At 41.2% G+C, this 27,521-nt stretch overlaps 2 protein-coding genes across 9 annotated transcripts; both read left to right on the top strand.

Annotated features, from left to right (window-relative positions):
- sil1 (SIL1 nucleotide exchange factor) lies at window positions 1–27,521 on the top strand. 8 transcript variants are annotated; one of them, XM_084352367.1, is made up of 12 exons: window positions 6,676–6,738; window positions 10,358–10,440; window positions 11,377–11,524; window positions 11,618–11,723; window positions 11,844–11,943; window positions 17,081–17,167; window positions 18,860–18,955; window positions 19,065–19,186; window positions 24,348–24,444; window positions 24,542–24,706; window positions 24,863–25,027; window positions 27,014–27,521. In XM_084352367.1, exons 2-12 carry the CDS (start codon window positions 10,363–10,365, stop codon window positions 27,194–27,196), a joined length of 1,347 nt encoding a protein of 448 aa, XP_084208493.1. In that variant the 5' UTR covers window positions 6,676–6,738; window positions 10,358–10,362; the 3' UTR covers window positions 27,197–27,521. The 8 variants fall into 8 exon arrangements, with proteins under 8 accessions (XP_084208496.1, XP_084208493.1, XP_084208494.1 ...); XM_084352368.1 differs by having other exon boundaries at window positions 6,682–6,732; XM_084352369.1 differs by lacking the exon at window positions 6,676–6,738 and adding an exon at window positions 9,709–9,855 and having other exon boundaries at window positions 24,590–24,706.
- Window positions 781–3,722, top strand: LOC311256959 (zinc finger BED domain-containing protein 4-like). Its single transcript, XM_084352374.1, has 2 exons — window positions 781–2,152; window positions 2,722–3,722. Exons 1-2 carry the CDS (start codon window positions 1,794–1,796, stop codon window positions 3,251–3,253), a joined length of 891 nt encoding a protein of 296 aa, XP_084208500.1. The 5' UTR covers window positions 781–1,793; the 3' UTR covers window positions 3,254–3,722.

Genomic DNA, 27,521 nt, shown 5'->3' with positions numbered 1-27,521 from the left:
GCAGATTCAGACCCGCAGTTCTGGGACCGCAGTTCTAGGCCCCTCATGTTTTTGTGACAGCGCCACCCTTTCATTACGAAACCAAAATGGAACAGGATCGGAGTGTGAGTATTGAACATGAATCATATTATTTGTTTAATGTCATAAAAATACTCTTTTGGCTTGAATTGGACAGCGAAATGTACGTTTTAATGTGATACGTTTAGACTCTATTTACCATGATAGTCTGAAAGGCACGTCAAATATTCATCTAGGTTAAGCTAATAGGTAGATAATGCTAGCTTGTTGGAAATGAACTGTTTGACCCGTACATTTTGTTTAATGAAACCGAAGTGCGATGACGAATACTTATAGCATGTGCATTAAATTAAACATAAAAAAATGATTAAAGCAATTAAGTGGATGACATAAGAAAAACACCTATAGGCATAACGTTATGTTTTCAGAAAAGCATGGAACTGTTTACATTTTCTGAAATTGAGACATTGCAGAAACACGTTACTTTATGCTGAAAGTAAATTGTGTACTAGACCTATATATCATGTATGTTAACATGTATTATTATTAGGGGTGTCCCGATCCGATATTGATATCTGATATCGGTCCGATATCAGCCAAAAAACGAGTATCGGTTTATATCGGACTGCATCTAAAATCTCCGATATAAGGGCTCCGATACAAGCAGTCCGTTCCGCTCCAGCACTTCTATCCAGCAGCGCCTGTTGTGATCACGTGGGCTCTGCGTGTTGGATGCATGCAGAGCCCACGTGATCACAACAACAGCGTGTGTGTGCTACTGCTAATAACGTAGCAAGGAGAAGTGATGTCGGCCGTGTGGCAGTATTTTTCCATAAAGTCGGAAAAAGACGTTGCAGCTGAGTGCAAAACTTGTCATGCACAAGTTTCCCGTGGTGGTACAGAGCCGGGGAAGTTTAATTCGACCAACCTCATCACGCATTTGAAGCAGCATCACAAAACACAGCATGAGGATTTTTGCAAGACCACCGAGGCGAAGAAACAACAAACCTCTGGCTCCCTCAAACAACCAACGCTGACCGAAACATTTGCAAAGCGTGACAAACTCCCACGGGACGGCAAAAAAGCATTGGCTATAACAGAAAAGATAGCCCAATTTATTGTGCTCAATGACCAGCCCCTGTTGGTGGTGAGTAATGTCGGGTTTAAACGCTTAATTGAGCACCTCGAGCCTCGCTACATTATGCCGAGCCGCCACTACATTGTCGACAAAACTATACCCCAGATGCATGGAAGTGTATTGCCGCAAATGTGGAGAAAGCAAATGCTGTTAGCTTCACCACCGACATCTGGAGCTCAGACCATCGACCGCTGTCCTTATTGAGTCTGACAGCGCACTGGATAGACGCTGACTTTACATTGCAGAGAGCAGTGTTACATGCACGTGAGTTCAGAGGTTCACACACAGCTAATGCCATCACGAACGCCATGGAGGAGATGCTGCGTGACTGGAAGATTGACAAAAAGAAGGTCCATGTCGTTTTAAGAGACAATGCTGCTAATATGAGAAAGGCTATGGATCAGCTAGGTGTGCCAAGCTTAGGATGTTTTGCGCACAGTCTTCAGCTTGTAGTCCATGAAGTGGTCTTGTCACAGTGAGCTGTAAGTGATGCACTAGCCACGGGAGAAAAATAGTGGGCCACTTTAAACATTCCCCCAAGGCTTATTCAAGCCTTGAAGACCTACAAATAGAGCTGAACGTCACACCAAAACGTCTCCAGCAGGATGTCCAGACACGATTGCGCAGTACCAAGTATATGATTGACAGCCTCATTCATCAAAAACGGCCACTGCATGCCTACTCATCTGAAGAAAAGAACACCCTGCCAACCATTCTAACAGCAAACCAGTGGGGGCTGTTAGAGAAGACCTCAAAGGTTCTGACCCCCTTTGAAGAGCTAACAACTCTTGTCAGTGCCGCCTCTGCTACCGCAGCCGATGTCATCCCCTCCGTCCATGTACTGCTACGGTTTCTCGGTAACGAGAGTGAAGATGAGCAGGGGATCCAAACTATGAAAGCCACCCTTCTGGATGCAGTCCACAGACGTTTCAGGCATGTGGAATCCGAGCCCCTCTACACCGTGGCAACACTGCTGGATCCGCGCTATAAAGACAAGTAAGGGAATTTATGTTAAATTGTTAAATTTATTTAGCCTAATCTAATGTATATGAGAAAAAACTGTACTGTTTACAGTGAGTTGGTTGTAGCCTATGTGACTGTGTGTTGTGACTGCATAAGATAAGATCAGGTGGCTTAATTATCAATATATACAATGACACAGTGAAATGAGTGCTCTCCACTCCAGTGATATCAAACACATTACATATATCATACATACATACATGCCTACATTTATATATACCCTTGATCAATCACAACCATCCAACAGAAACAAGGCAGGTTGATTAAAAATAATTTTAAAAAAGCTGCAAGTGCAGATACCAGTAAGTGTTTCTAGTGTTTCACAGTTAAAAGATATTGCACAGATAATAACTAACTATTGGACAGATGAAGAAATCATTATAATGAATAAATATTGCACCCATAGTGGTATGAAATTATTGAAGTGGGTTACAGAATCACTGTTTAGATTATCATGACTGTGTGTGACTGTCTTTCTTTCTGTGAACACTAATGTATGGGGACTGGGTTTGAAAAGCTCTAAAATAATATATATTTTATAGTTATGCCAGATACTTCACAAATGCGGAAAACCTGGGACATGCAAAGGCAGCATTAAAGGCAGCGGTGAAAGTAGAAGAAGAGCTGAAGACCACGCCTCCATCTGATGAAACTGTGTCAGAGTCAGTGAACAAGACTCCACGGATGGAGGGTGCAAGCAGCAGCCTTGGCAGCATCTTCGATGAGATACTGGAGGAGAGCAGAACAGCAGCAGGTCCTTCTGAGCAGATCAACCCAGGGGCAATCAGTGAAATGGAGAGCTACCTCTGTGAGGCTCCTATTGAACGTAAGAACAATCCTTTACATTACTGGAGAGCCAACCAAGCTCGATTCCCCACCCTGGCAGCAACAGCAGCTAAGTTCCTCTGTGCTCCCTGCACGAGTGTCGAGAGCGAGAGGCTCTTTAGCACAGCGTCAATTATCATTGAGGAGCACAGGAGCAGGCTGACAGCAAAGCATGCCGAAATGCTTATCTTCTTAAAAAAGAATCTCCACATCATGCTCGGACTGCAGAAAGTGGAGATGGAGGAGTAGTAAGGGTAGTCAGCAGTTTAGTTAACTGACTGATTATTATTTGTTTTCTGCTCTTGTTATTAGAGTGATATATATATATTTTTTTTTACACTATTTTTTTTTTGTGAAGACTAAGAGCAATGACCACATTGTTTTGGGCACAGTCAGTGAAATTTGAGCTGTGGACTCTTAACTTTGAGCAGTTGGACAGTGGACAATATTGTGTTGTTGTTGTTTGTTTTTTTGTCCCCACCCTCAGTTGTTCCCAGCATATACTGACAGTAAAAAAAATCTGAAGTGAACTTGAATTGTTTGCACTTTAAAAGTATAATTTGTTTTTATTGGATTTATTGAGGTTATTTTTCAGGGTCTTCTAATGTATTTTTTATTTATTTTATTCAATTGTAAAATATTCTTATGTTGAAGGTTAAAATGTATGTAACCCATTGGTTAATAATAAATGGGTCAGTTTTCCTAACCCTGTTGCTGACTATTGTTCTCTCTTTGAGTAATATCACTTGATCAAGCCCTTTTTAACATTCCACACTACAAAATAAGTAATAAAAGTATGTATGATTCGTGCTGATATCGTATTGGATCGATATCGGTATTGGCCAATACTCAAGGCTGCAATATCTGTATCGTATCGGAAGTGAAAAAGTTGTATCGGGACATCCCTAATTATTATATATCATATTACATATCATGTATCAGTATTTACATTTAGCCTATGTTACTCTATACTGTATTTAGAGATTTTGTTGACAGAAATCAAGGTCATCCAGGTAATAATAATAATAATTATAATAATAAAAAAAGGTTGATAATATTAATACCTTAATTAAGAAGTAGTTATGTTAATTGATGTGCCTTAAGTGTTTTCAATATTTCTGTTAACCCAGCAGTGATTATGTTGTCCATTTACTATTTCAGTGAAGTGGAGGAGTTCAATAGAGGGATAGATCGACAATTAAAGAAAGAAGGGAAACCATTCAATTGGTATGTAGGGCTGTTACCTACTTCACAATCTGGGGGTTGAATATGTCAGTCTCTCTATCTTTCTCTCTCTTAGGAGTCTTAGAGGCCTTTAGGAATTCTACCAGGCGGGGAGTTTGACGATAAAGTGTAATGGATGCATCAAAACTTTTGTTTGTTTTAATAAAAAGGATGTTCACAAAAGTTGTGTCCTATGTTTCTGAACAAAATGTAAGGTAAAATGATTCTGGTATGTTTTAGAGCCATTTTAAGAGGCATATTTTGATGATAATGGGATAATATGAATCAGAATTGTTTTGGCATTTGGGTGGAATAAACCTTTAATAATGAATCACAATTATTTTAGCATTTGGGTGGAATAAACCTTTAATACCATAGTTAGACAGGAAGTAGTATTTTGCTGTCATCCAGTTCGATAGGTGGCGCTGTCGCGGAACGATCCTGAAACTGCAACCTCCGGTACTGCAGGCACATACTCCCATAGATATATATATATATAAAGGCTAGATCATGGATGTATTATTAGTGGATACAGGACCGGAAAATGGCCGCCGTTGATTTCAACGGAGTTGCTCGCCTGGCGCATACGCCGAAAAAGTTTCTGACTTCCGGGTTTACTTCCGCGTTATGGGGCCCATAGAGCATGCGCAGTTGAGTCACCCCCCATGATGCTCTGGGGCCTCCCATCATGCCCTGGGGCAATGAGAACGAGCAAATTGCGTTCTGGACAAGCGCTGCGCGCTCATGAGTGCTTGTGGATGAGTTTGAGCGGTAACGACAGATCTACACAATCAAATGATGGATTTATAGCGCACATCAACCGATGATGTTCTCAAAGTCATGGTTATAGACTACACGTGGTTAATTTGTGTTGTGTTATTATTTCTAAGTAAGGATAAAACGTTGTTCTCCGCTGTTTTCCTAACCCTCCTCCCGGTCGTATGCTTTTGTTTCAGCGAAGTCAATCGGTGGATCGATGGATTATCATATACATGTTGTGTTGTGTGTATTTGTGTAGTCTGATCTGTCATAAACAACAGATTACATGTTACGGGGCGCGTTTGTGTCGCGGACTCACGGTGCCACAGAGATGGGAACTTTTTTTTTTTCTGTGGCCAGAGCGACTGTCTGTTTAGTGTTTCATACTGTACACAGTGACTCAACTACATCACACACTGATGGCACTATAGTCTACACATGTGAGACACAGTAATGATGGCACATGTTCCACCAAACACTAACAAAGTGATACACCATGTCCAGTCTCCTCTATTCAGGATCCTGACTCTCCCTTTCAGGCGGAGCTGCTGTGATGTGTAAACAATGTTGTGTGCGAATCCAATAAAGTACAAATATCTCTACCGAAGTGCAAGTGCCATTATTCATGTGCATTAAGTTGATTGTGTATATGTATAAAAAATAATTGTAAAATATTTCCAAGGCTCAAACAAATCTGTCCCAAGTAAACATTGTTTAATTTGTGATTACAGTCTGCAAACCTGAGAAAAATAGTTTGTAAGAGCCAAGTGAGAGAATAACATGTGACTGCATGTTGACTTGTTTCTTACTTTCTTTAAATAGAGAACGCTTTGACATTACTTAAGTAAAATGTGCATTTCTTAGTTAATTGTATCTTATATTTTTCTATTTTATTCATCTTTATTATTTATTGCGTTGTCGTTTATACTTGCATCATCATCAGTATGCTCTGCTGCAGACTGCATGACTCCAGGCCGTCAGACTGAGACGGTTCAAACCGTAATAAAAGGTCGTTATGACAGGATGAAAAGGATATTAAACAGTCATCAGACCCTGGTGACACACATCACCGACACTATCACATGCATGGTAAATAACTTTTCGACTTTTCCACAGCAGTGGCACTGGCAGTAAGTGAAAATGCGGTCATTCAGCGGGTGATTTAACGCCAAAATACCTTTAGAACTGCATTTAAAATACATGCCATTAAAATATGAAACTTGTATCACAACGCTGTCTTGAAAAAGACTCACCCTGGAGTCATTTAATTCACTTTTCCCACCACGTTTAGCCCCGTTCAGAGCTGTCATTCAGCCAACAGGCATCCTCGCTCCCGAGACACAGCGCGACCGCGCTTGGGAGTGCACGCACACAGCTGTGACGTCACCATGGAAAATGAGACTTTGGGGGGGCTTTTCTGGCCTTTACAAAACTTTGTGACGGTTTAAAAGTCCATGACTTAAAAATATGGAATACAAAGATTAGCAGTTAACAGTGGTGACAGCTGGAGGTGTCCTGAGAACAGTTTTACAGGCTTCTCTTTTACTATTACGGCTTATGGGAAAAATGCTTTCTGGGCCCCATGGGATTTTTTGTTGCAATACCGCGAGTGGCCACTGGAAAAAATCGGCGTGCCTGCTGAGAGGCTTCGTCATATCCAGGTTATATTATAGATCCATGGGCTAGATGTGTCGTCCGCGTTGCTGGCCAACGGAGTCGAACGTCCGCACAGGTCGGCCATCTTGGTACAGGTAGCTCGCTCACCCATAACATTGTGTTGGTAATGAAACATGTACTTTTTAAATAATATCGCCAAGTCGATGTGAAAACTGTGTACTCTGTCAAACAGTCTGCAGAGTATGTTGATATTCAGCCCAAACTCAGCGTGAGGTCAGTCAGCTGTGGCAAAGCGTGAGACGGCCAGATCAACCTGTGATACAAACACTCGTATCGACCGTCGATCGTGGTTCATAGCAAAGTCCAGACATGTATCTCACACTGGTCAAGGTGTTAAGATGAATATCAGAAAGGAGAGGATGACTCAGGTGTCAGCAACCTTTACTATCAAAAGAGACATTTTTGCCCCGTCCCTTGCCAAGAAAATCTGTCTGGAGCCACAAAACATATTTGTGTCTTATAATGTAGGTAACGCAGCCTAGAAAGTCTAACTTAGCCTATCAAGATTATTATTACGCCTAAATGAACATTCATTTATATTTTCACATCATGTGGCAACTCTGCAGTGTGCTACTTATGCTTACAGTAGGTACTTGAACTTTGCATTTCCATTTCAATGATGCCATGTTTTGGTGCATTTATGAAATGAAAGAACTAACCTACCATTAATAGAAATACAGTAGCAATACAGAACTATATATGCAGACCTACTTAAGTCCTCCCTGTGCTTGTGAAAATGTACAAAATTAAAAAGTTGCCTCATTTGATAATAAATAAAACACATAGGTAAGTACAAAAAAACACAGCACAGTTTATTTTAGTCCATCTCAGTCCATCTCAGTGAGAGTTAATCCTTTTTTTCATCCTCAGCCACATACAGTGATCAACCCTCGGACTTGAGCATGAAACACAATGTTAGCTCAGGATCGTTCATAGACAATTACAATTCTGTGTGCAGGCTGCACATTTTACTGTCGGAGAATGTAACAATCACTGTAGGCCTAAAACATTGATGATGATATTATATATATATATATTTAAATATATATTATTCATTTTCATGTTAAATGTCACACAGGGAGCCGCTGCAGAGGGGCAAAAGAGCCACAGGTTGCAGAGCCCTGAGTTAGAGTAAAAGGGCAAATTTGTGTGGCCTAGGTTGGACAGTGACTAGACAGTGCAAATCCTGTGACAGTCACCCTGTCAACGCTTTACAAGAGCAGAGCCTCATGCATGTAAAATATAAGATAATTGCATCCTGATTAGTAGCTGCACGATATAAAGCCTAACAAAATATTCTTGAATTACTGGCTGTATTCCCCACTTGTCATCATTTACACCCACCAAATCCAACCATGGGCAACACACCAGCCCCGTGTTACAGCAGAAAACAAATCCAACATATGTCAACGTCGTGGACAACATTACATTCAAGATACAATGCAAGCCCTATGTCCTCTCACACAGTAGCAAGAGTGACCCACAATTGTTACATAAGGAAAGACAACAGTAATGTCAGTAATGTAGGACTTTATTTTAGCTGTCCCAGCCTTTACAAAAGTAGTCCCCCTCAGTAGAGGGACGACCAACACGTGGTGTATACCACATGCTGTATGTGATGCATTCAATCTGAAAGGGAAGCAGATGTCAGATTTTGGCAAACAGGTAAGCTATTTTGCCCTTTTACTGTAACTCACACTGAAATAGACTACAATAAAATTAAACTGTCCTGTGTTTTTTCCCCCTAACTTCTGGTAAGAAGTCATCCTCTCTCTTCTGATATTCATCTTAACACCTTGACCAGTGTGAGATACATGTCTGGACTTTGCTATGAACCACGATCGACGGTCGATACAGGTGTTTGTATCACAGGTTGATCTGAGCGTCTCACGCTTTGCCACAGCTGAACGACCTCACGCTGAGTTCGGGCTGAATATCAACATACTCTGCAGACTGTTTGACGAGCAGGCATGACAGAGTACACAGTCAAGTCGGACACAAATCTAACCGTTAACTCTTATTATGCTATCATCATATATGTACAACTGTATTGTTACTATTGTACGAAATGTGAGCTGGAACGACTGAATTGTTTGTTATTGTTACAACTTTCAATAAAGTTATGAAAAAACCCCACACAAATCTAACCGGCATGCATTGTGCGGTGGTCGCCGGTGATCGATTCTGCGCAGGCCTGGGTCATCTCGAACGAGCCTAATGCTGGAGCTAGCGGGTCATCCAGCAGCGTCCATGCTGTGTGTGTGTGTGTGTGTGTGTGTGTGTGTGTTCTGAAGCGTCAAGGGCAGACTGAATCTTTTCCTGTGTTTTTACAGTGTTAGTAGGAACCTGCTGTGTATTGCAATCTGCTCACAGATCTCACAGTTTCTTAAAAGGGAAGTTAGTTTTCAGTTTGTATTATCATTTTGGTGTGCTTGTAGCGCAAATCTTTGTTTGTGGTAAGAAAACCTTAAGCTTGATTTGGGAGTTGTTTTATTTTTGTAATGTGTTACTCCCCACAGTCCCTAGACCTCCCAGGGGACGTAATGGGTCTATTAAACTTTTAACAAGATAAACTTGGATTAGCTAACACTTTGTGCAATTGAACCACAGGTGTAATGTTTTCTAAAAAAAAAAATTAAAAAAAAAAGTCCCCTATATCGGTACACCTATAAAGATATTCCATTCCATCAGCCATCAGCTGCCAAAATAGCAATTTACCTCAATAATGTTTAGACTAATTATGACAATTTTTTTTTTTTTTACGTTTTTCTTGTAAAAATAAGGAAATTTCTAAGTGACCTTAAACTTTTGAGCAGTAGTATATAGTAGTTTATATAAAATAACCTAGAGAGGTGGGAAAATAATAAACTATTTACAGACACTTGGGAGGAAGTTTGTCTCACTTTATTGAGAGTCTAAAGAGCTAGATGGAATTTTATATCCTATTAAAATATAGTGTTATTCCCACTCCACACCAGCTGGCGGCAGTAATATTCAGTGTAGCTCTTTGCCGAAAAAGATGATGATGTCTGACGTGTAGCAGTCATGGTTGAATAGAAAATGACGCAAGCCTTGAGGCGTATACAGCAGCCGATCGTGTGTCTACTTTGGTTAAACCAAATGAGGATACAGGAGATATTGTGTACACCTGTGTGCGTCTCATCTTCCTCATCACATCAGTACTGAAATATGTGAGTTGTTTCTAACATCCAATTGTTTTGTTGTTTGCTTACCCGGTAAGGCCAGTTGCCAACACATACCGGGTAGCTTAGTCGTTCAGTAGGTGACGAACTTTACAAAGGTGTATTATAACTGTCACATGCTGTCGCTGTCACACATGGAAAGGTTAGCAATGTCACGTCAAGCTCAGTCCAACTGACTTATTTTGAATCCATACCGACAGCTACTCACTTCGTGGTCATACATATCTGTCGTATTGTAGCCAACATTTAAAGAACTCGTAAGGAAAATATAAATTACAAAAAAGACCTTAATAGATAAAGTTAATATTTTCCTAATGTACTTTTGTTTGTAATGAACAAGGCAGTTTTAAAACATCATATTTGTGAATGCAGTTCTGCCTAATGAGCGACACTTGGCTAGTTGATTTCCACATTAAGCAGCAGATTCAGGTCCTCAGTTTGCGAGAACAGTAACACTGATGTATCACTGACAGTGCTCTCCTTGTTTCAGTCACCATGAGACTCGTATCCAGCAGTGCTACCCTGGCGTTTGTCTTGTTGCTGTACTGCTGTCACTTAATTCTTGGCCAAAAAGTGAGTTCTATTATTTGATTTAAAAAAAAAAAAAAAAAATTTTAATGTCATAATCAGAGGAGTCATGAATGAAAAGGTACTGATGTATTGATTCCTATGTGTTAGAAGAGTCATCACTGGTGTTGAAGCGGGGAGTAAGTAACACGCCGTCCTGCGTCATAAAAAAAAAAAGAGTTAGAGACAGTTGCGTTTTTTGGACAGGCATCGACACAGTCACCTACACTGTCATTGTGTGCTCTGTAGCGCTCGTTGTGTATTGGCTTGCAGGTCGCAGACCCCGGCATCTCCGTGTGGAATGGTAGTGTTCAAGCCACGTCAAAATTAATTTACATAGGCCTATACATGACTTGGAGTTAGAGAAAGTGATAATTGTTCATACGATTGTGAGCCTGACAAAACAGAAGTCTGGCTATGCTGAGGTTTATTGGCAAAACCCTACCCATAGCCATATGCTGGATATTTGGTAATGTAACATTGTATTTGGGGTGAGGACAGAGCAGCAGGGGACATTTTTAGTTGCTGGGTGGTTTATTATTTGAAGTCGAACTTTAATTGGAAGAATATGTTGGAACAGCAAGTTGAACTTAATTCTTATTATATGAAGTCTGGTGCATTAAAACAAAAGGGGGATATTTTTCAAAGATTTAACTTTTACCTCATATTGTTGATTGCTGATATCATCATTTGTAATAAAATCAATATTACTTTAAAAACAAATACGAAATTGAAGTGTTGACTAGACTAGTGGTCTCAAGCTTTTTGACCTTACTGTATATGATGGAATGATGTGTATGGCATAAGGGCCCGCAGGATTTCACGTAAGGTTTTATGTAGCAATCTAAGACCATTGCCTTAAATGCTTTTCTGTGTTAAGTCCAAACCTTCAGCAAGTTGTTGGTCACCAAAGACACAATGATTTTCTTTGTATTTGTGCAGTCTGACTCTGCCTTAACTCTGGTGGAAAATACAGAAGGAGGAGGAAGAGGAAAAGGCGGCAATGATGAAGAGGAGATGACAGTTGATGAAGATGAAGGCGATTTAGAGGTAGTCCAACCAACTGAGGAGTGGCAAACACTCAAGCCAGGTAATGAACATAAGGGGTTTCTGGTACTTTGTCATAATTGAGAAACATCTGGTTTGGTTTTAGACTTACTGTGTGTGTGCGTTGTGCGCGCAGGCCAGGCAGTGCCCACAGGTGCCCATGTGAGGCTGAATCTGCAGACAGGTCAGAGGGAGGTCAGACTGGGAGAAGAACAGCTTAAATACTGGACACATGGCCACAGGTGAATGCATTATTGAAATGGTAGTGACGGAGCTCAAAGCACCACCGACAGAGCAAAGCAAGTGGTCGGAGCACGACAAGAAATGAATATTAGATCAGCAGTCAAAGTGTGTCTCTGCAGGGACAAAGAAGAGATCCAGACCTTGTTTAGTCCTGATGAACTGAAACAAGCCATGAAGAAGATAAAGGAGAACCTGAACTCTGTGAGCACAGACCAACAGGTAACGGCATGTAGATGAAGGCATGAATATAAGATACTAATCTCCCACTTCTTTGTCTCTTGGTTAGGTTAACATTGTGGTCCTCCTCTGGTCGTACACAGAACATTCAGATTCAAAAGATTCAAAAACTTTATAGTCTATTATAGGTGCTATTTGTAAGAAAAGTAGATTTTTGAGTCTCATTCTCAACTCGTCAAATAATAATACTCTGGGCTTCCCAACTCGTCAAAAACTGAGGCTTTTGGATGAAGGACGGGTCGGCCGCCATCCCAAAGCATCAGTTTTTGTTGAGTTGGGAATGAGACTCAAAAATCTACTTTTCTTACAAATAGCACCTTTAATGCAGGTGATAATGTATAACTTCTGCAGGTCAGTAAATTGAAGTACATTTTAACCTTTCACATTTTCAGCAATTTCTATCACTTTAGCAGAGCAATACATTTTTTTTCAGAAATGTTTAATGTTTTCATAGTTTGCCGACATAATTCTTGATGATGAAGTTGGTAGGGTTAGTAATTAGCAGTTTAAGTGACTAATTTCCACTCAAGATAATGCCAATCTTTTATATATTTAGACAACAAAACATTAGCAAATAAATTATTATTAGGAACCAAGTGCAAGTTGGCAATGGAATGACCCCTCTATGTAAGTCCCCCCCAATACCACGTACCCAAATACACTAGTGTGTGACCTGTGAACTCACTCCACCTTAATTCTGTAGATCAGAGAGTTTTTATGCAACCAACCTCAACGTGTCAAACTGAACAGACGTTTCTCTGATGAGCTCATTTTATCAACAGGGATTCCTCCAGGGCTGTGTCCTGTACCCCGTTTAATTCTCAATTTATGCAAACAAGACCAATTACAGTAACAGCTGCCTCACCTTTGTGAAGTATGTGGATAATATGGCTCTGGTAGCTTGCCAGACCATCGTCGTCAACACATAAATCAAGTCAAATCAATTTTATTTATATAGCCTTAAATCACAATCACATTGCCTCAATGGGCTTTACAATCTGTACAGTGAACGACATCTTCTGTCCTTAGACCCTTGATTCAAGAGAGGAAAAAAAAAAAAAAGAAACCTCAGGAAGAGCCACAGAGGAGGGATTCCTCTCCCAGGATGGGCAGACATGCAATAGATGTCACATATACAGAACAGAACAACAAAATCATAGTTTATAAGTTGCATTGACAGATTATCTGATACAAATTATAATATATGTAAAGTGTGTGGATCCAAGAGATGACTGAGCAGGCCGAGGCATCACCAATTGGTGCCCAAGCCACATGACCTCCTCTCCACCGTGGTGACCTGGAAGAGGGCAGGCCACACAAGATTATTAGCTTTAAAACAGAGAAAATCAGAGTGAAGAGGCATCAAATTTTACAGAAATACAGATATAAGGAAAAAACAGAGGAGAGCAATGATCCAGTGGAGTCCAGGGTATGACAATCCATATGCAGTGTTTACCCCAGAAAATGTGTTAGTCAAGGTGGTGTCTGTCCCCCCCCCCCCCTCCCCTTTATTCTGAAATTCCACATCAGATTGACCTGTTTTTTTCTGGGTGTCATCCTGAGGTTGAGTACTATCAGTCTGAAGTGGAACGGTCGAGTAATAAACATTTTTTTTTAAACTTTAAAGGAAATATGAACGTGTAACGGGCTTTTATTTTGAAAGGCTACATCGCGCACAGCAAAACAACGTGTGGGCTGGCTTGACCAAGTGTTTCTAGTTGTGGGCTGGCTAAGAGTTCTCAACGGGCCTGAAAATTACAACCCGACCCGACCCGGCCCGTGGCTTTTAAAGCCCGGACCCGATGTAACCCGACACAACATGAATTATCTGCCCGAACCCGGCCCGCGGCCCGACGCCGCCTCTTTTTTTTTTCTCATACAGGTATTATCATGACCAGCAGACGAGAATTCAAATCAACCTTTAATGTTCACGCCTTTTTATTTTCCCACTCCTGTAGTAGCGACGGTGAATTCACCTGCGGCAAGTTTACTTTTCACCAACTCCATCTTCTTCTCCAGGCTAAAGGCGTGCACGCAGCGACGTCAGGTCTGCCCCCACCCCTCTCCATGATGCACGTTGCACGCAGCAGCCAGACTTTCTTTACGGCCCGAGGTCCGACCCGACCCGAGTCACTTGCTTATATGTTCGACCCGAACCCGGCCCGAACCCGCGGCTCCCGTCGGGTTTGTCGGGCCGACCCGACCCGTTGAGAACTCTAGGCTGGCTTGACCGCAGTGTTTCACTATCTCATAATTACGAGATCTTTTCTCATAATTACGAGATCCTGATCTCATAATTACGAGATCTTTTCCCGCTGTTCGGACGCATTGCGCGATTCAGAGGCATTCGGACGCATAGGCCTACTTTAAAAAGTTTATTTTACTTTTTATTATTATTATTTTAATACGTTCTGCAGAGAAGGGAGACTACTGTAGTGTCGGACACGGTTTGGAATGAAAGGGAGAAAACATGAGAGTAACACGGCGAATATCGCTAGTATAAAGATTTTTTTATTTATTTATTTTTTTTTAAGACGTTAGTTTAGGCGGCAGCCCTTTTGTTGTTAAGGCGGCCGCCTTAACAGGAAAGCGCTGCGGGAAACCCTGATATGTCTCAATATGTGAGGCAGCAGGAGCCAGGAGAGGTAGATGATCCCAGGGGCCCATGGTCCATCAGAAGGGAGTCTGAATGAAAAGAGAGGAGGAGGAGGAAGCCATAGAGAGTAAGAGACTTCTCCCTGACTATGACTGTTTTTGCATTGTTATTAAAACTGACTGTATTTTGACGTGTCCGCAATATCAACAAAAGCAAGCAGAGAAGAGAGCAGCTACACACCATGCATGAAGATCCTGTGTTACAGCAAGTTAGCAGCACTACACATCATCGACATGCCCATTTCTCGCTTTTAATTCACTCCAAACAGATGTCTACTCTATTCACCCATGTGGCTCACCCAGACATAGGACTAGGGAGCTGGCAGGGTAAAGTCTGGGGCAAATGATGCACACATTTGTGTTCATAAATACAGCTCCTCCGGGTAAACTCTGGATAAAGCTGGAGTTACAGTGCATGTTTGAAAGGGGCTTGCACCACTGTCATATAATTACTTCCAAAAATGTAAAATATATAATATTGGAGGTACAGTTTTTGTACTTCTTGATGCAACAAGAAAAACATATATATTTAATTAACAGTAATATTTTAATTAAAGCTATGGTCTACGATCTGAGAAAGGTTTGAAAAAAGCATCCCCCCCACACACACCTCCTCTCCAAGCTCGTATCGCTCTCCCCTCGGAGCCTCCTGCGACACGCCCCCTCCCGCAACACACAACGAGAGCAACAAGCCGGCCGGCAGAAACCAAATACAGTGCCCGCTTTGAATTGATGTCGGATTCACAGGTAAAGTTATTACAGTGCACGTTGAAACTAATGTAAATCTTGGAAGTCATTACAGTGTCCACAACTAAGCTCCACAGCCAAGCTAGCGTAACGCCATTAGCATGTTACAGCTACGTTAGGTTAGGTTACAGCTAGGTAATAAGTTACTATTTATCAACAGCTAAGTTAGCCACTTCTAAAAGTTATTGAGGGCCAAGAGACTAACAGATGCTGCCGTCAGCTTTCATCACAACGATCGCTTCCACATTGTGGCTGAAAAAATGAACCTACATGAGCCTCGGACCAGCTGTGTCCCAGCTGCTGTCTGAGTAGCACCAGGCCGCGACACAAACGTGCCTGTAAACAGTAATCTCTTGTTTATGACAGATAAGACCACACAAATACACACATTGTAACGCGTTTATGATAATCCATCATATTGATTTAGCAAAGGCTTCGTTTAAAACAAATGGACAAGACTGGGAGGAGGGTTAGCAAAACAGTAGAGTAGTGACCGGGCGAGAGGTTGTTATGGAGAAATAAATCTGGACAGGATGAATGAAACCCCAACGCGAAGCGGAGGGTTTCGTTTAGCTGCCACGAGCAAATAAATAGGCTGATTTGTTGCAAACATGATAGCAATGTTAACTTAAAAGGCTAACATAGAGGCTAACGTCTCTAAATTGTTTCGACAGCGCCTAATAACACAGACAAAAACGGCAGCTTTCACAGTCATAAGCCAGCATCGGCATGAAAGTTATCTTTGTTACAGCATCCACATTAAATACGACGAAAGCTTAGCTGTTCAACAGAAACTCTGCTGTATTAGAATAGCTTTAGGTTGCATTACTTGCTGCTTCATTTAGCTGCCACGAGCAAATACATAGGCTGATTTGGTGTAAACATGATAGCAATGTTAGCTTGTTGTTAGCTTACAATGCTAACATAGAGGCTAACGTCTCCATCGAACAAGTAAACAAGTGTTGACAATACTGCAGAGACAGAAATTGTCTCGACACCGTCTAATAACACAGAAAAACACTAACGGCAGCTTTCACAGTCATAAGCCAGCATTGGCATGAAAGTTATCTGTGTCACAACATCCACAATAAAGACGAAAGATTACCTGCTCAACAGAAACTCCGCTGTATCAGCATCGCTACTCAGGTCCATATCTTCACGGACCTTTCGCCACCATTCAAATGATGACCCGATGTTTACTTGGGTTTGTTTCACATCTCTGCTTTGTGTCTTTTCAGTGACAGACTTTCTTTCTTTGACTCTTTGTCGGTGAGGCAAGCAGAGGCACCTGAACTGCTCAGGGCAAAACAAACCTCTTGTCTGATTGTAGTTTCAAATGCAGAAGTGGGTCAGGACCAGACGTGAGCAGGAGCAGGAGAGTGAGCGAGGGGATTGGATGGGAAAATTGATCCAATAGGAGCCATGCGACCCGCATGGCTCCTATTGGTCAATTTCTTTTCAGTTTTGCAGGCGCTAGAGAGAATGGATTTATTTGGTTCCTTTTACTCTTCACATTGTGTAGGTCGTACTATTGGGCCATAACCACCATCTAAATGATGTTAATAATAATGATAAATCTTTCAAATCGTAGACCATAGCTTTAAAGTTCATAATGAATCTAAAAGCATGCGTGTGCATTTTAATTATGACTATAAAAAAAACACATCACACTCAAACTATACTGTGTGTGTCCTCTGTCCTTGCTCTGTGTTTTTAGGACTCTGTGGTTTCTAAATATCGTCCCCTAGAGGAGTTAAAGAGACACATGGCTCAGCTTGAGCTGCTGGTGGAGACGGATGCTCAGGTACATCAGTCTGTAGTCAAAATTAAGGTCTTCCTTAAGGGACCATTTCTGTCCATGTCATATTATATGTGAGCTGAAACACTTGCAATAATCAGTGACTAATCAGAGTCCAGAGATTCACAGTTTTTTTCTTTAAGTTCCATGTTGTCACATTTATTAGATAACCACTGCAGTGAACTGTCCCTTTTGATGAGCTCTGGTCACAAATACTTTACCTCCCCAACAGTAAGTCAGTCAAGTCTGAGAACATCCTTACTAAGGCTATCAAACATAAGCTATAAACATTGTTGGTTATTGCGGTATTGGCACAAAGTTAACTGGAAATATCAGCACAGAACTGAAAACAGGTTTGAGAGGATTTAGAATCAGTGACTTCTGTTCATAGTTTGTCCAGCAGAGAGCACTGACAAGTTTAGTTTACTATAAGAAGTTTTTGTTTTTAACAATATTTCATGACCAAATATGTATGTATCACATATGTAATATATGCTTTTTCTTACATTTTATAAAATTAATGATGAATTGATGAATTAATTAAAGAAAATCATCAGATAAATCAGTAATGTAGATTTTTTTTTAAAATTCTGCCCAAATCAAACAGTACGGTCATCGACATATTAGTAGTACTAGTATCGGTATTGTTGATGAAGTATCTCAGTCATCCAAGTCATGGTAAAAGTGCTATATCGTAGGCAACTGGGGTTCATGAACTGAAGAAGCCTCTTGGATGAGAGATGACACATCTTCAAGAAACTGAAACAGGTCAGGTTGCCTATGATATAGCACTTAGTAGTGTCAGTATTGGATATGCTGGTGTATATATACACAGATCACCACAACATTAAAACCACTGACGGGTGACGTGAATAACATTGATCATCTCATCATAATGCGATGTTCTGCTGGGAAACCTTGGGTGCTGGCATTCCTGTGAATGCCACTTGACACGCACCACCCATCCAAACACTGTTGTGGACCAAGTACACCCCCTCCTCACAACAACACTACCCCGATGGCAGTGGCCCCCCAGCAGGACAATGTGCCCTGACACACTGCAAACACTGCTCAGGAACAGCTCGAGGAACACAATAAAAGGCCCAAGGTGTTGACTGGGCCTCCAAATTCCCCAGATCCCAATCTGATCGAGCATCTGTAAGACGTGCTGGAGCAGGTCTGATCCATGGAGGCCCCACCCCCCAACATACAGGACCCAGAGGATCCACTATAAAACGCTCTGGTGCCAGACACCACAGGACACCCACAGAGGTCCTAAGTCCATGTCTTGACAGGTCAGAGCTGTTTTGGCTGCACAAGGGGAACCTTCACAATATTAGGCAGGTGGTCATAATGTTATGCCCGATCGGTGTATAAGGTATATTCATGCACTTGAGCGAAGAATATAGTTTGTATTAGTGCATCAAATCCAGCGTGAAGTGAAACTATGACAAAGCTACCATTCAGCAGAGAGATAGAGTTATCACAGTGGTCAGGCAGCAGCTGTGTGCAGAGATGTGCATGTTCAAGATGTTCGTAAACTGTTGATTTAAACTTATCACTTCTTCCACCTGCTTCACAGTAAAAGACTTGCATCAAGCTGATAAAGTTTTTTTTTTGTGAAGCAGTTTTTTTTGTTGTCAACTGTCAGCTGTATTTCAGTTTGTTAATCTAAATGAGGTGTGTTGTGGTGTGAAGATAATGAAGCGCATGCTGGAGCAGCTGAACAGCAGCAAGTTGTCTACAGAGCAGAGGCTTAACGTCCTGCTGGAGCTGGAGTACCTGGTGCATCAGGTAACACGGAACACATCCGTTCATCCACTTTCAAACTTCTCTGAAGATGTAAGCTTACAGATGTGGTTCTAACTTTGTGTGTGTGTGTGTGTGTGTGTGTGTGTGTTAGGTGGATAACGCTCAGACCCTGTGTTCGATGGGGGGTCTCCAGTTCATTCTACAGGGTCTGAACAGCTCTGACTTCAGATTACAGGAGAGCTCTGCTTTTGTCCTGGGATCTGCTGTGGCTAGGTACGAACAGAAAAAACTTTACTACTTTCAGATGAAGACTTCATTAAGTTTATCTCTTCTGAAATAACTCTCTTCCTCGAACATAACCAGACCCCAGGAATGTCGCCTTTAACAGTGTGGGAATCCATGAAGGCGTATTTGAGGGGACAAATAATTTCATATAGCGCACAACAAAGAAAGCGTCACAATATGAAACTTGAACAGCTAGCAAATGATATTCTCAAATTAGATACTACACTTGCTGTCACCCCATCCAATGATTTATTTAAACTACGATTAACACTTCAAACAGAGTTCAACCTGCTATCAACAAGATGTATTGAAAATCTACTAAATAAATCACAGAGTAAAGCATACGAATGTGGTGAAAAGACAGGGAAGATTCTTGCCCATCAGCTCCACCAGAAAACTGTGGATAGGACTATAGCTGAGATAAATGATGAATCGGGCACTAAGCGGACAGATCATTCTGAGATTAATTCATGTTTCCATAGATTTTACTCAAAGCTGTATGATAGTGAATTCCTTGGCGACCACACTTTATTTGATTCATTTTTCAGGAAAATAAATTTCCCCACAATTGATAACAGAACTGCATCCGAACTAGACAAATCATTTTCTGTAGAGGAACTTATTGATGCAATCAAGTCCATGCAAACTGGAAAGTCCCCAGGACCCGATGGGTTCCTAGTGAATTTTTAAAAAAATTTGCAGACCAGCTTTCTCCCATTCTGCTCTCTGTATTTGAGGAGTCATATGCCACTGGTTCCCTTCCTTTAACTATGCGACAAGCAGTCATTTCTCTTATTCCTAAAAAAGATAAAAACCCTCTGGATTGCGGCTCATTCCGTCCCATTTCACTCTTAAACGTAGACAGTAAAATTCTTTCTAAAATGCTGGCCTGCCGCTTAGAGGTGGTTTTGCCCTTAATTGTGGCTGACGATCAAACAGGCTTTATTAAAGGGCGTCACTCCTTTTTTAACATTAGACGCCTATTTAATATTCTTTATGGTCCCACTCCACCTGACATTCCAGAAATATTACTATCACTTGATGCTGAGAAAGCGTTTGATCGGGTGGAGTGGGATTATCTCTTTCATACTCTCAAACAATTCGGCTTCGGCGAAAAATTCATCTCCTGGATTAAAGTTTTGTATTCCTCTCCATTAGCAGCTGTCCGAACAAACAACAACCTCTCTTCTTACTTTCCTCTCCATCGTGGCACCCGACAGGGTTGTCCTCTGTCACCCCTCCTATTCGCTATTGCGATTGAACCACTGGCTTTAGCGTTACGTGGTGAAGCCAATATAAAGGGAATAAGGAGATATGACTCGGATAATAAGGTGTCCCTGTATGCTGATGATATGCTTCTTTATCTGTCCCATCCTTTAACTAGTCTACCAAATACCCTGATCCTGCTTGAGGACTTCGGCAAAATATCGGGATACAAAATTAACCTACAAAAGAGTGAAATTATGCCAGTGAACACATCAGCTAAGCAAATTGACTTCAGTTTATTCCCACTTAAAATCAGTCCACAGAAATTTAAATACTTAGGAATCTGGATAACACATGCCTTTAAAGACATATTCAAAGCTAATTTCTCACCATTATTAACCAACCTTAAGCAAGATCTGGAACGTTGGAGCTTACTCCCCCTGTCACTAGGAGGCAGAATTAACGTAATTAAAATGAATGTTTTGCCAAAATTTCTTTATATATTTCAATGCATTCCCCTACACTTATCTAAATCTTTCTTTATGTCAGTGGACAATTTGGTGTCGGGATTTATATGGAATAAGAAAAACCCTAGAATAAGAAAAAGGATCCTGCAACAGCATCGTCAACATGGAGGATTATCCCTCCCTAACTTCCAGTTTTACTATTGGGCTGCCAACCTTAGGTCTATGCTGTTTTGGAAAGATTCTGCATCAGGTGACACTATCCCTGAGTGGTTACGAATGGAGAGCTCCTCTTGTCTTCATACTTCTTTACATTCACTACTTTGCTCAAAACTTCCTCTTTTGGAGTCTATATCTAAATTCACTTTAAATCCAATTGTGAAACACTCTTTTAGAATTCTGACACAGTTCAGACGAGCTTTTTCTCTCAGGGATCTGCCCACTTGTGCTCCTATAATAAAAAATCACCAATTCAAGCCGTCAATTATAGACAGCGCTTTCCATGAATGGGCTAATAGAGGAGTTGCCACAATAGAGAATCTATTCATTGATAATACATTTGCATCCTTTGATCAATTAATGCTTAAATTTAACATCCCTAATTCTCACTTTTTTAGATTTTTGCAGCTCCGTAGTTTTATATCAACATCATTTATTCACTTCCCGTCCCAGCCACCCAACTCCCTCTTAAATTCCATTCTGAAGCTTAATTCAGGTTCCAGAGGGACAATTGGGAAAATATATTCCTTACTAAATACATATAATCTGGAGCCTTTGACATCATTAAAGATTCAATGGGAGGGTGACTTGGGGTTCGAACTTCCTGAGGAGATCTGGGAAAGAGCTTTGAATAGAATACATTCCTCTTCAATCTGCTTACGACACACAGTTATCCAATTCAAGGTTATGCATCGCCTTCATTGGTCTAAAGTGAGACTAGCGAAGTTCACACCTAGCATCAATCCTATTTGTGATCGATGCAGGCAAATGTCAGCCACCCTCTCACATATGTTCTGGTTTTGTTCGAAACTAGACAATTTCTGGCAGTTAATATTTAAAACTTTTTCAGATGTCTTACAAGTACCCATAGAACCTTCTGCCATCACAGCCATATTTGGAATAACTCTACAAGACACTCACCTTAACCGACAGGCAAAGAATATGATAGCCTTTGCATCTCTCATAGCTAGGCGATTAATACTCCTTAAGTGGAAGGAAAAACTTCCCCCAACCTTTAAGATGTGGATAAATGACCTTCTACACCATTTGGTATTAGAGAAGATTCGCTATTCTACAAGAGGATGTATTCAAACATTTTATGCTACATGGGAACCCTTTTTAAGTTATATAGAGAAATTGGATTTCACTAATATTGGTGTTTTATATGGCTGATCCTGTATTATGTATAATTTGAAGGACCATTCTTGATTACTTGTTGATTTTTTTAAATTTTAATTTTATTTATTTATTTATTTATTTATTTTTTATTCACTTATGTACCATACTGTATATGTGTTTTGATACGTAAGTGATGCATGTCATATAAGTGGTTGCATACAAGTCCAATCACTACTAGGTTGTTGGATGGTACAGTAATATTGTTGCTGGGATGGGGCTCTGTTGGAGCGAGGGGGGGGGGGGGTATGATGATTTCTATCCACCTATGCTTCTGATTTTGTACGCTATCTATAAAAATCAATAAAAAGACTTGGAGCAAAAAAAAAAAAAAAGTGGAGAAGTACAAATCAGCTTGTGATGAGCACAAAGAAAGGCAATCTGCAATTACAAAAGTATTCAGAAGTAGCACATATAAAGGACACAGTGGTACACAAAACTCATAATACCTGCAGCCAGTGTTTCCCCTATATACAAATAGCAACAGCAGTGTTCCGCTGCTGAGGAGAGGGGAGGAGAAGGAGAGAACACTGAAGTTGTATTTTTTTTCTCTCTACTAATGCTTCATTTCCAGATCAATTCTCACACGAGTAAAACATTAATCATATAAACGAGTAATTTTACACTCATCTGAATATGACAGCTCAAAGATTGTAACAACAATATAAATGTTACGCTAAAATAAGCAATGTAGAACACGGAGTCAGGATAATTTTTCCCGCAGAATAGTGCTGCCTCACATGAGCATCGCACAGTGACATTACAGCAGACGCAGTCATTTGATAAGAATACGTTGAGTAAACACTAATGTTGAAATAAAGACCGTAGGTATTGCACATGAACAGATTGTTTTCTTTACCCTGGCTTACTGGGCACCATGATGTGACAGCTGTCAATCAAGAACAGTTGACGGGTTCAGAGATATAAATGACTATCTAGCGGGCTGATGGTGGTTGTTCTCTGCGTTTAGCGAAGGGCGCAACGGAGTCAAAGCGGGTTAAATAAAACTGGGCTCAGCAGCAGTCTTCTTCTCTCTGAGAGAAATTCCTCACTTCTGCAGGAATGAGAGGCTGGGTTGTGCAGCATCTCCACTGGATCCAGAAGGTGTTTAATCAACACAAAAACAGTCTGTTGCTTGTCTTGCGAAGTTGAAGACTGACCCTTCTGGTCACTGCTGCGCAGAGGTGAAGGGAGTCGCAGCAGACATCAGTGATATCATGGCTGACATCATGGCTGTCCCACCGGAACCAAGTTGTGTTCAGGTACAGCTCAGACAATGGGAGATAAAAATTTTAATCTGGAAAAACTTAATAACCTGGTATGATTTACTGGACCCCAGGGGTTTGGTGGTGGGGATCCAACAACTCCCATCTCTGGAGGATTTCTCACTCAAACCAGGGGAGGTTGGGGATATGGAAATCCAAGGGGGCCATGTTCAAAGCCTCCTGTGTGGAGACGGCTGCTATGAGCTGTGACATCTGCATTCCACAACAACAACAGGATTTCAAAACATGAAACAATAACAACCACAGCTCATGAGATTAAGTGTTTGTGTTTATCTGTATTGAGTAAATTATTAAGTTGATTTTAGCCATGATTTCATCTTAGATTTAAAATCAGTGAAGCTACAGCACTCTTTGATGTAACTTTGTACTGAGATCCAAAAATTGGTCGCTCTAACAGAGAGGGCTGATTTGCCAAACTCAGAAGATCTGCACTGTATTGCACAGTCACTTCTGTTTGTCAACCTAGTTGTCCTCCCATTATCTGAGCGTAATGTTATGAACTCATTAAAAGATGGAGGACCCAGATCATCACATCACAGTTTGAATGATGTTACAGTAGTTGTTACTTGATGGCTTTTTGTCCAGTGTCTCGAATGTGTGCTTGTAAAGTGTTACATTTGTAGTTAATTTGAAATTCAGATAGTTGATCTGATTTTTATATAGCTTTTGTACATCTGATGCTATAGAATGCAGATTTTTTTTTTTTTTTTTACAGGCGGCATCAAAAAATGATCAAAGTATTGATACTTTGAAGTGTGTCACTGTTATCTTTCTAACAGTTGTGCTTCTGTTCTCCAGTAACCCTGTGGTTCAGGTGAAGGTTGTGGAGAGTGGTGCTCTGCAAATGCTCTTAACCATACTGGCCACTACACAACCAGTTAGAGTAAAGAAGAAGGTACTTATACATTAGCCCATTACAGTGTTAAAAGAGTACATACAAGCAAATGCACTTCAGCAGTAATGTTTTCTGAGTGTGACTTTCCTCTTGTCAGGTTCTGTTTGCAGTGGCCTCCCTCTTACGTCACTTCCCCTATGCACAGCATTACTTCCTGTCACATGGAGGTCTGCAGGTCCTGTCAGAGCTGTTCAGGGCAGATGGAGGTGGAGTTCTGCGTACACGCATCGTCACCATGTTGTATGATATGATCAGCGAGAAGGTACAACAAACAAACAATATTTTAGGTTAATCTAGGAGCTAAAATCTGATTTTCATTTTCTGCCATGGACTGTCAGGGTTCTGCTGGTCCTACTGGGGATGCAGAATATGACTTCTCAGATGATACTGGTGATGCTTGTCTCTCCTGCTCCACCAGGAGCGCATAACTCAGGCAGGTCTGGATCCGATGCTAGATGCCTCCCATGAAGAGCGGGTGCACCAGTACTCTAAGGTGACCTTACAGGGGGAGCTGCTGGAGAAGGGCTGGTGCAGTCTGGTCCCACAGCTGCTGGAGTCCACGGAGCATGACTGCAGAGAGAAGGTGGACTATATTGAAGATGAAAAGCAAATCAAATTTTGATAATTAACATATATTTTAAGCAGTTTTAATACCAAGTTGAAGCAGAAATAACCTTCCAAGGTCCCAAATGGTTGAAAATTAGATTGCCTGTCTTTTTTACACTGCTCAAAAAAATTAAGGAAACACTTAATCGCCACAGTATAACACCAAGTCAGTTAAACTTCAGGGATATCAATCTGTCCATTTAGGAAGAAAAAGTGATTGTGATTCAGTTTCACCTGCTTTGGTACAAATGAGAGTGACAACAGGTGCAATGGAGAGACAAAAGCAAGACAACCCACAGACAATTGCTCTCTCCTTATCCTTCCTGACTGATTCTTCTCTATTTTTGTGTTCTGCTAGTGTCCTTATCACTACTGGTAGCATTAGGTGGTACCTGCAGCCCAGTCAGGTTGCACAGGTAGTCCAGCTCCTCCAGGATGGCACATCCATAGGTGCAGTCGCAAGAAGGTTTGCTGTGTCTCCCATAACAGTCTCAAGAACATGGAGGAGATACCAGGAGACCGGCCATTACACGAGGAGAGCTGGACAGGGCTGTAGAGGGACATCAACCCAGCAGCAGAAAGAGTCTGGGGACTCCGTGGTGAACGCTTTGCTCCCTGTAACATCATCCAGCATGACCTGTTTGGTGGTGGGTCAGTGATGGTCTGGGAAGGCATATTTTGGAGGATCGCACAGACCTCCATGTCATAGCCAACTGTACCCTGATTGCTGTTAGGTACTGGGCTGAAATCCTCAGAGCGATGTCAGACCTTATGCTGGTGAATTGGGCACTGGGTTCCTCCCGGTGCAGGACAATGTCCGGCCTCATGTGGCCAGAGTGTATAGGCAGTTCCTGGATGACGAAGGCATTGCTGGCCCCCTCATTCCCCTGACCTAAATCCAATTGAGCACCCATGGGACATTATGTATCGGTGCATCTGACGCCTTTAAATACCGCCACAGACTGTCCAGGAGCTCACTGATGCCCTGATCCAGGTCAGGGAGGAGATCCCCCAGGACACCATCCCCCGACTCATCACGAGCTTGCCCAGACATTGTGGGGGTTGCGTACAGGCACGTAGGGGCCATACACATTACTGAGTCACATTAAGAGTTGCTGTGATAAAATTCACGAAAGTTGGATCAGCCTGTGATTTAAATTTTTACTCAGATTTTCAGTGTGATTTTGAATCCAGCCCTCAGTGGGTTGATGATTTTGGATTCCATTGACCATTGTTACGTCATTTTGCTCTCAACAAATTATACAATGTACATCAGTCAAGATTTTCAACCTGAATAATTTATTCATCAAAATCTCATGTGTGATTAAAGTGTTCCCTTAGTTTTTTTGAGCAGTGTATTATGAAGCAGTTCTAGTTACTACATACATACTGTGAAAGTATAAAAAAAACGATAGAGATGCACAAAAAAAAAAAAGTGCCTTCAAATAAGCTGTCAGGATGGCTGTGGGTGCATCAGCAGAGCTGATGTGGAAGCAAGGTGGGCAGTGCCTGCTCAGGCCTATGATAGTTGACCATTCAGAGAATACTGGGCTTTTCCGATAGGGGACCTTAAAGAGACACTACAACAAAGCCTTTAGAAGCTTCCATTTGGTGACGTATGTCTGAGTGAAACGAGAAAGGCAGGTGGGACGTAATTTTGGGAAGAATTTTATTTGATGGTATACACTGGTTGGATAGCAGTAGCAATCAGGGAGAGAGAGACAAAGCCCATTGTATGCTCTATAAGCATGTGTAAGCACATGTCATATTTAGCTTTACAGGATGAAAACATGACTGGATTTTGACATCAGAATACAACTTTTTCTTTTTGCACAGTAACATCAGGAATGTGATCTAGAATTGTTAAAAAGCAATTTTTTTCATTTCAGCTCGACTGTCTTCCTAAACTAATGAACATATAAAATGAACCTTGTTCTAAGTGTTTGTGTCACTTTTCTTTCAGGCTCTGCAAGCTTTGTTGGCGATGGCCAATGTGTGTTTGGAACAGTACCATTCAGACAGCTTTCTGCTGGGCTCTCTGCTCTCTCTTAGAGACCAGTACGAGGAAATGATTCTCGGAGAAGAGAACAGCTACTTTGCAGAAATCGTAGAACTTATAGATGCTCTGCAAGTCAAAATAAAATGATAAGACAATTGTACAGTGTGGCGTTTTGTATGGCCATATACTGCCAAGAGGAGTACACTGACTTATGGACTGTGGGGATGAAACAAGTGCACCAACCGCAGAAGAGCAAAGTTCTTAAGACAGGAGTCAGTTGCATGCAAGACATGGATGCACTTTTTACACAGCGGTTGGACTGAGCCTGTAGATGCTGGATCCATGGGTTGGTAAAGTTTGAGCTTGAGCAACTATGATTTCATTTGTGGCTTTTGAACGTTTGTGGAGATTGGTGGAGCTTTTTTTATTTGTATTATTTTATTTGAAGAATAAATACATTATTTTAAAATCA

This window comes from Pagrus pagrus (genome assembly GCF_965226575.1).
Source record: "Pagrus pagrus genome assembly, chromosome: 5".
Taxonomy (NCBI): domain Eukaryota; kingdom Metazoa; phylum Chordata; class Actinopteri; order Spariformes; family Sparidae; genus Pagrus; species Pagrus pagrus.
This window is presented reverse-complemented; position numbering and strand designations above follow the sequence as displayed.